At 37.4% G+C, this 9,713-nt stretch overlaps 1 protein-coding gene across 2 annotated transcripts in view; it reads right to left on the bottom strand.

Annotated features, from left to right (window-relative positions):
• EVC (EvC ciliary complex subunit 1) overlaps positions 1–9,713 on the bottom strand; it is a 142,187-nt gene that overhangs the window by 32,799 nt on the left and 99,675 nt on the right. The window contains exon 13 of one of the 2 annotated variants that reach the window (XM_069070031.1): positions 1,893–2,002. The exons of the other annotated variant lie outside the window; for it this stretch is intronic. Within the exon in view, the coding sequence (XP_068926132.1) occupies positions 1,893–2,002 (110 nt within the window). The remainder of the gene's footprint in view (positions 1–1,892; positions 2,003–9,713) is intronic. 2 annotated transcript variants of the gene reach the window in all.

Genomic DNA, 9,713 nt, shown 5'->3' with positions numbered 1-9,713 from the left:
GGTGGACTTAATTAAGGTATAGCCTAGGGGTGGAGAAGTATTTAGAAGGGAGACTTTGTAATTGATTGAATGATTGGAAGGTCCTGGGGTGGGGTAGTACTTGGAGATTATTTAATCACACTTAGTAAATGCTGTATTTTGAATGATGTCATGTTTTGATCTTCTCTGTTCTTGGTTTGTCACTGAATAAAATAGAGAGCACCTATGCTGGTATTTTGAACCTGGGAAGTTGCCTTCTTTTGGCATTACATTACACCTGGGTGAGTTTCAAATGAAGGAAAACACTTTTGGGTGAGATGTCAGAAATATTCAACAGTCAATTCTAAAAGGCAGTAAACCTATACTTCTAAAAACATGACTGCCTAATAATACACATGCTAATTTATAGCATGATGAGAGGTATGGTCATGTTTTGTTTTTCAGTAGTCTCAATCATGTCTGATTCTTTGTGACCCCATTTGGTGTTTTCTTGGCAAAAAAGCCAGAGATGGCTAGTTTAAAAATGCTATCTTGAAGAAATCATTCCCTTTCTCTGGACTTTAGATTCCTTACCTGTAAATTCCTTCCTAGCTATAAATTTCTACTATTTGTGTCTGTATCTTTTCTTCCTCACTTGATTATAAATTAAGTGAAAATTAGAAGTATACCTCATACAATTTTGTATCTCCCCCAGCAACTAACAACAGTTCTCCATATACAGAGGGTGCTTAATAATTGCCCATTAATTCCATTTTAGGGCTTTGGGGAAGGCATGGTTCTTAGCTTTTCTTTTAAATTCATCTCTTGAGTCATTGGCACATATTCTTAAGACTTCCAAGGTGGACAATCATGGTTCTCATGCATTGAATTCTCTCACTGTCAGTATGCACAGAATATTTTGTGTATGCTCTTTCAGAAATGGAAACCAGAAATCAAAGCCAGTGGTATCCATGACTCAGATGAGTTTCTGTATATTGTTGCCATTCAGTTATTTGAGTTGAGTCCACCTTTTCATGACCTTATATGGGATTTTCTTAGCAGAGATATTGGGGTGGTTTGCAATTTCTTTCTCCATATCATTTTACAGATGAGGAAACTGAGGCGAGAAGGATTAAATGACTTGCCCAGGGTCACATGGCTAGAAAATGTCTGAGGCCAGATCTGATGGATGGATATGTGACTCATGGATAAGTGAGGTGTTTCTCAAATGATTATTTAGAAGATAATTTGGGATAATAATCATAACCATCATTATACATTTAGTAAGTATTTAATAAATGTTTGTGGATTTGTCAATTAGCCATATTAATAATAATATTTCCCTAACATTTAAATATTGACAAAGTGATTTCTTCACAAAATCAGAACACTTTCTATACATTATATCATTTGAGCCTTGCAACAATCCTGAGTCTTCCTGACTCCAGGCCCAGCACTCTATGCATTATGGTAGCAGCTAGCTGGCCATCTAAGTACTACACAGAATCTTATGACTCCTACTTGTTCAGGTTAGAGGAGACACTGGAACTGGGATTCCAGTCTTGTGTATCCATGCCACGCCACATACTACAACAACCAGGGAGGGCAAGAGATCTAAGGGAAAGGCTATGAAGCTGCAGGTTCCCAGGTTCTATATTCATCCATATTTATTATTTGTTTTCAAGATGTACCATAACCACAAAGCCCCCAGGAGCTGCAGATTGTCTTCTAGTTCTCTGTGCCAGGGCTCTGGCTTCCCTGCGATGCCCCTACATCCTTGCCTTCTGAATGTGAATTAGTTGTTCCCTTTTTCTAGCTGCCCTGGAATAGTGAAAGGGAGAGTGGGAATCTTTACTGTCCAAGCGGTAGCACCTGTATCTCCCCCTGAACCCTGCTCAGACTTTCAATGTCCCATTCTTTTGACTTATACTCACTCTTCATTGAGACCACCCAGATGGCATAACACTCCACGAATAATACTTTCATATTTCTCCAAAAAGTGTTTCTGCATGATGGCAGACAAGGCATACTCTTCAGTCCACAGCTAAACAAAGGAAGCAAAATTGGTGTTTTCCTTAAGAGTTAGAAAAACAGTGTTGTGTAGTAAGTAGAAAGAGCATAGACCTTAATTGTCAAGACCTAGGTTTGAATCTTGATTCCATCACCTACTATATATAACTATACGTGAAAAAGGATAAGAATATTTGGACTACAGTTCTTATGTTATAAGTAGTGTGGCAACATGGGTAAGATGCTGAATTTGGATCCCAGAAACACCGGGCCTGAATACCCATTCTTGGTTGTATGACAATGGACAGTTTACTTCCACGAGCCTCAGTTTTCTTATGTGTAAAAAGGCATAGTAATATCTGTAGTACCTATGCACTAGTATTGTTGTATGACTTAAATGATATAATGCATATATTTTGTGAAGAAATCACTTTGTGAATCTTTAATTACTAAGGAAATATTATTATTATGGCTAATTAACAAGTCCACAAAAATTTATTAAATGCCTACTAAATGTGTAATGATGGTTATGATTATTATCCCAAATTATCTTCTAAATAATCATTTGAGAAACACCTCACTTATCCATGAGTCACATATCCAGTAAACCTTATTTATCTGGAGGACAGAGAGACTATCAGAGTTGTACCACAGAAATAATTTTAAAAAATCAAAAATAGTGTGAAAAATAGGCTTTATGGGATATTGGAAAGACAGGGTATAAATCCTGGCTTTGCTGTTTTTAACTGTGTGATCATAAGCAAATCGTTTAAATAAACTGAGCCTCAGTTTCCTCATCTATAAAAATGGGAATCTCTAAGAGACACATGCTCTATTGCATAGGATTGTTGTGAAGAATGCATGTTGTAAACCATAAAACATGATGGAAGTAAGATTTATGGGATTTCATTAGCTGAAGACTCAACAGTTGAAGAGTTGACAGGGTTTCTTCATTTGGGTCATGGCAATAGGTATGGTCTGGAAATAGACTGACATCAAAGCTTTCCTGAGTTTCAAAAAATAGAAAATTGATAAGGTAACACTTAGGTACTGTTGTCATTCTTGTTAGGATATAAGCTCCTTGAGAAAAAGGATTATTGAATTCTTTCTATTTGTATCTTCAATGTCTAGCATTGTGCCTAGCAAACAGGAGGCAATTAATAAATGTTTGCTGATTGATATTTGATTATCCTAAATTACTTATGAAAATTTGTACCTACCATAGTCAGGCTATCAGATGAAATGTTTTGATTAAAGACCAAGTCATGAATACTAGGCGTGTTTGTGTGTAAAGTACCAGAATAAACTTGGAAGTATAAAATTCTAGAGCTGGAAGGTACCCAAGAACATAGAGTCCAGCATCATAAAAATGAACAGGGCATTAGGAGGTAGATTATAGACTGTTAAAGGTATAAACAATCTTGGAACATAGAATACTGAATACTAGAATGAAAGAACCCTTCGAGTTTAGAAACAGAAAAGGTACCTTAGAATATAGAATGTTCAATATAAAAGAGGCCTTAGGACTGACACCTCACTTATGGAAGGGATCTTAGGAGATCAAACAGGTCTGCATGGGTTTTATAAATGATATAATGAGCCCCAGAGCATTCAAAGCAGCTTGCTCAAGGTTTGCTTGGTCATTTCTGTCATGACCAACTCTCTATGACCCCATTTGTGGTTTTCTTGACAAAGATAGTAGAGTGGTTTGCCATTCCTTCTCTAGCTCATTTTATAGATGAGGAAACTGAGTCAAACAGGGTTAGGTAACTAGCCCAAGGTTATACAGCTAGTAAATGTCTGAGGCCATGAGGCCAGATTTGAACTCAGAAAGATGATTCTTCCTGACTTCAGGCCTGGTATTCTGTCCATTGAATAATTTCCATAAGAGAGAAAAGAACCTTAGACCTTTTGAACTTACATTTAGTGAACTTTCCACTATACCGAAAGGTTTCCACTCAGTACTTTAAACTCACACATACACATACATACACATATATACATACATGCACACATACCACTACTACTGCCATAACACACAAACAATAAATTTGCAAGTGAATCACTTCAGTTGATTGACTCATCCCAAATCAATTACAGATAACCACCTCAATTAAGCTCCTTTCTCTTAGTTTCAATGTGACAAACAGCTTGTAGGAGTATAAGCTGTAGGCTGAATGTTAGCTAATATAGATCCCCTGAAAATAGTGATCAAAATATAGGATCAAGAATGTGAACTCTATTTTCCTTGAAGTCGTGAGTTGCAATAATTTACTGGAAATTGCAAAGGCAGTTCATTAAAGGTCTCTGACTCATCTTGGTTAATAATTTGAAATAGCTTGGCCAAATGCTCAGGAAGCCAAGAAAATGGCCTCATTTCTGTACCCTTGAGGAATGTGGCTGCCCAGATTGGCCCTATCTTTAGACAGACACATGCTCTTTTTCTAGTGGCTGCTTCTAGGATCTGGACAAAACAGAAACAACTCAAAATGTGCAAGTGTACCAAGGACTTGTGTCCATATGTTTTCCATCCCTTATAATTATGCAGGAGGTTAATTTGTGAATATCAGAGTACCTGAAAGATCAAGACAGAACCCATGGAGCCAGATGATAAGAAAGAGCCCTAGCCCTGAGTCTTTGACCTAGGCATTCCATAGTGCCTCCCTTTGTAATTTATATGCCATGGCCTAAAAATTCATCCCACAGTAGTCAACCCTATGGTGATGACTTTCTCTCAGCTTAGCTGAACAAGGCCTTAGAGGACAAATATACAGTCCCCCAAAGCAGCCTGATACAGGAAATAGGGCATGGGACTGGGTGTCTAGAAGACTGAGGTTCAAATTCCAACTCAGACCTTTACTAGCTAGCTGTGTGACTGTGGCAACCTCTCTTTGCCTCAGTGTCTTTATCTTTAAAATGAAATGGTTGGACTAATAACATCTTTTAACTTTAATTTCATAATGCATATTTAAAGCTCATTTGGTAGTATGGAAGGTAAGGATTTGGTACAGCAGAAAGAGGGACAGATTTAGAGTCAGAAAGCCTATCTTAGACTCTTGAAGGCTTTGCTCCCTATTGCCTCTATCACCTTGAGAAAGTGATTTAATTTCTCTAGGCCTCAGTCTTCTCATAAGTGGGTTAGACTGGGTAATATCCAAGATACCACTTGGTTCTAAATCCAATGACTCCAGACTTTGTGCTCTGTTTGTATGGTCCTGGAAACCCTAGGGTTTCCTCTATAGCAAAGAAAAATGAGACTCAAGGAAAACTGGAAGCATTCTAAATTGGCACCTCCCCCTTCTCATATTTATATCATACTTTATAATTTTAAGAAGTGTTTTATTCCAACATGACTGAGAGGTAAGGAGTGCAAGTATTATTCTTCCCCCTTCATAGAGGCAACAGCTTGTACATGGCCACAGGACTAAGTATCACAGATCTTCTGACTCCTAGAGCTCCTTGTAATACATTTTGCTGCTTTCTCTTTTCTTTTTTCCTCTCCTTGTCCTTTATTTGGCTGCCTGCTTGTATAGCCCTACTTGCATTAACTCCCCTCAAAAGTTCTCAGAGGAAGAAAAAAAAACAGTATAAGAAAGATAGAAATAAACCAGATGAAGGTTTCCAATGACAATAGATTTATAGATTGACCAAGCAAAAACCTAGCTGCATTTTCCCTGATTCATTCAAGTTCCATATTCCTCATCATGTCTCCAAAGTGAGAAAAAACATAAAGATACCAATAATTTTCACTTGAGAAAAATGGGAAGGGGAAGATATCGATTTAGAATATTTCTAGTTTTCCTTAAGTTTCATTTTTCTTGAGTTTTTTGTTTTTCATTCAATAAGCACTTATTAAAGGTCTATTGTGTGCTAGGCATAGTACTAGGTACTGGGGATAAAAAGACAAAACTAAAACATTCTCTGCTCTCAAGGAGCTTACTTTCTATTGGGGGGTGGGGGGGGGAAACTACATCTACAAATGCAGAATAATTTCTATGGTGTTGTCAATCACAACTGGAAGACTGAGGATAAGCTTCCCTGTGCCTACAGAAGGTAGGACAAGCTAAGCTTTGAAAGGAAGCTTCAAGGATTCTAAGAATCAGAGGTGGGGAGAGAGGCATTCTAGAAAAAAGGGAGACAGCCTGTGCAAAAGCAGGAAGATGATATATGGAACATCTTGTATTAAGAATCTCAAGGCGACCATTTGTCTGGAACATAGAGTGTATGAAGAAGAAGAATGTTCCATAAGCCTGGAATGGCAGGCTGGAGACAGATAATTATGGGCTTTAGAAGTCAAACAGAGCAGTTCATACTTTATTATTCTAGATACAAGAGAAAACCACTGAAGCTTTCTGAGCAAAGGATTGACATCACAGGACCTGTTTTTTAGGAATTTCAATTTGTTGGCTGTGTGGAGATTGGATAAGAGAGAGAGGAAAGCTGCAGACAGAAAGACCAATCAGCAGGTAATTTCAATCGCCTAAAGAAGATATGATTAGGAGCTAAACAAGTGGGAGGACAGCTAAGGATATGAAGTGAAAGATTTTGTGGGGGTAGAAAGACTTGGCAACTGATTGGATTTGAAAGGTATGAGAGAGGAAATAATGGATAAAGACTAAAGTTGTAAACCTAGGTGCCTGGAAGGATGACGGTGCCATGATAACAAATAGGGAATTGTGAAAGAGATTTTTTTTGTCAGAAAAGTGAGAATTCTATTTTTTGACATGTTGAATTTGTGATACCTATGTGACACCTGGCTAGAAATTCACAATCAGAAGTTTTGGGAAGAGGCTTGGAGTTCAGGACCTATAAATAGATAGATAGATAGATAGATAGATAGATAGATAGATAGATAGATACATACATACATACATACATACATACATACATAGATACATACATACATAGATACATACATAGATAGATAGTTATAGGTAGATATATAGAGATAGATAGATAGATAGATACACACATACATACATACATAGATACATACATAGATAGATAGTTATAGGTAGATATATATATAGAGATAGATAGATAGATAGATACATACATACATACATAGATAGTTATAGGTAGATATATGAGATAGATAGATAGATAGATAGATAGATAGATAGATAGATAGATAGATAGATAGATAGATAGAAAGAAATCTGGGAGTCATCTTCAAATCGGTGAAAGTTGAATCAATTGGAACTGATGAGATCATTGAGAGAGAACATAAAGAAGAAGAAAGAGCCTCCCCCTCCTCCTCCTCAGAGCACTAGGGATAGACCCATACAAAGGGAGTGGCACATGAATGTTGATCCAGGAAAGAGTGAGAAGGAGTTAAACCAAGTCAGGAAGAGGAGAATCAGGAAACAATAGGGTCATGAAAACTCAAGGAGGAGAGAATGTCTAGGAGGTGGGGATGTCAAATACTGTCAAACACTGCAAAGAGGTAAAAAAGAATGAGGGCACAGAAAGGACCATCAGGTTTGACAATTAAATGATTTTAGTAACCTCAGAGGGAGCAATTTCAGTTGAGTGGTGAGAATGGAAGCCATATTGTAAAAGGGTGAGAAAGGAGTGGGAGGTGATAAAGTAGGGGCAATACATAAGATATCTTTCTTCCCCCCAGAGTTTGAAAAGGAGCAGAGATACTGGTTGATCTGAGTTAGATCTCAGTAGATACTGAGTTTGAGATTATGGAAGGATTAAGTGAAGGTTTTTTATTAAGGATATAGAATTTCTAAGTATATTTATAAACAGTGGGAAATAAGATAAATTAAAAATATAGCAGAGAGAAGGGATTAATTGATGGAACAAGCTCCATTAAGAAATGAGAGGGAATGGAATCAAAAGCATAAGAAAAGGGGTTGGCTTGTGTATGGTTTCCTCTTCATTCCTGGAAGAGGACAAAGACATCAGGAAGGTGATGCCATGACTTGCAAATGAATTAGATTTAAATGAGGGAGGGCTGTGCATCCAGAGAAAGAACTAGAAAGAACTGAGTCTATATCCAGGTGGAAGCAAAATACCTGATCCTTTTCCTTCTCTTGTTTGGTTTTATGTCCTCTTTACCATTTTTCATTCCATCTGATACAATCTGTCTTTATAACCTGACTAATGTATAATGTGAAAGTATTTACAGATCCTATACTTGACTATATGCTGCCATGGGGGGGAAGGGGAGGGAGGGGAACAAAATGTGAAACTCAAGGAATTGTGGAATTGAATCCTGTAAACTAAAAGGAAACAAACAAATTAATTAAAATAAATAAATAAATGAGGGAAGGCTGTGCAATGTCAATAGCCTCACTTTCTCTTCCAGGGCCATCTGGGTCCAGTGGTCAGATATAAATTAGGACAACTCAAGATGGCCCAAGATGCAGTAGGAGACCTTGGCTTTTTAAGCTAAGATCTTTGCAAATTCTCACTCTGAGGCACACCCATTCAGTGGGTTTGTTCTGAGTTTAAATCTCGTTCTGAGATTAAATCTAAGGAAGATAGAGTGGGGGAGGGTGATGGTGAAGTTAAGTATAGAATTGAAGAAAAGGAAGAGCATTTAAAGGATAGTCTTATTTTTTTCTTCAGTAAAAGAGATCAAATTCTTTAGTGAGATCCATAGGGGGAGGGATAGCAAAGGCCACCTGCAGAAAAAAAAAAAGAGAAGGACAGATACTGTGGTGAGTAAAAAAGAAGTAAATCCATGAAGAGTGAAAGGATTGGCATATAACAGCAAAGGTCCAGTTAAGATTACATATACATTTGTGGTGGACCCTCTGCATGATTATGTGACTTTGGTGGTACATGTGTAGGAATGGAAATGGTGTGTGGTAGGAATAATACAAGATTGAAGTTTGGAAAGAGACTGGGGCAATAGAAAAAGTGAACAAGGAATTCAAGAGCAGAGAGCAGTGGAAAGTTGATCTGATCAACTGCAGGATCTAGATTCCTATGACAGAAGAGTGAGGGTGTATAAGGCTTGATAGGATGGGAAAGTAGGGAAGGGCAGAGTGATAGAGGTGATAGAAAAAAGACTTTTAGGAGAGATGTGGCATAGGGAGCAATGGAAGGATAAGAATCCATGATCAGGGGAATTTCAGAGTTATGGATTATGTGGGTGGAATACTTGTGAGTGACATGATTTTCTTTTTGTGGGACTGAAATGGAGCAATGATATAGATCAGTGGTGTCAAACTAAACAGGAGCCACAAAATCATATATAGGGATCTTTGTAGGCTGCATTAAGAAAAACACATATTAACATAATATGTTTTATTGTATTTTTTACTTTATTAAATATTTCCCCATATCATTTTAATCTGGCTTGGGCTATACTCGGGAGCTGTGCAGGGGTTTGACACCTATCATGTAGATCACAAAGTTAAGAAGGTTGATGAATTGGGAAGCCAGTGTATTTGAAAGGACATCAACCCTCTGTTTACCTTCATGTAAAGTTTATTCCTCATGTCTTCATTAATGAGGCAATGTGGAAAATGAGAGAGAATGACAGTCTCTAAATATCTTGAGGCAATTTAGAGCAATTAAAGAATCAATCAGTAAATTAGTTATGACTTATATAACCTGAGGAAATGCTATCTTGATCATACTTATTTAATCAGTTGATGAGGTCCTTAAACTTGTCTGCACATGAAGCTATTCATGAAAAAGTTCTGGATGAGCCAAGAAAAATCTACAAATGAAGAGAGAGAAGAGAAGAGAAGAGAAGAGAAGAGAAGAGAAGAGAAGAGAAG

Source organism: Petaurus breviceps, unplaced genomic scaffold, assembly GCF_028583685.1.
Source record: "Petaurus breviceps papuanus isolate PSGF00001 unplaced genomic scaffold, PetGlider_PUasm1.0 140, whole genome shotgun sequence".
In the NCBI taxonomy this organism is placed as follows: domain Eukaryota; kingdom Metazoa; phylum Chordata; class Mammalia; order Diprotodontia; family Petauridae; genus Petaurus; species Petaurus breviceps.
Note: the sequence above shows the minus strand (reverse complement) of the source record. Positions and strands in the feature narration are given on the sequence as shown.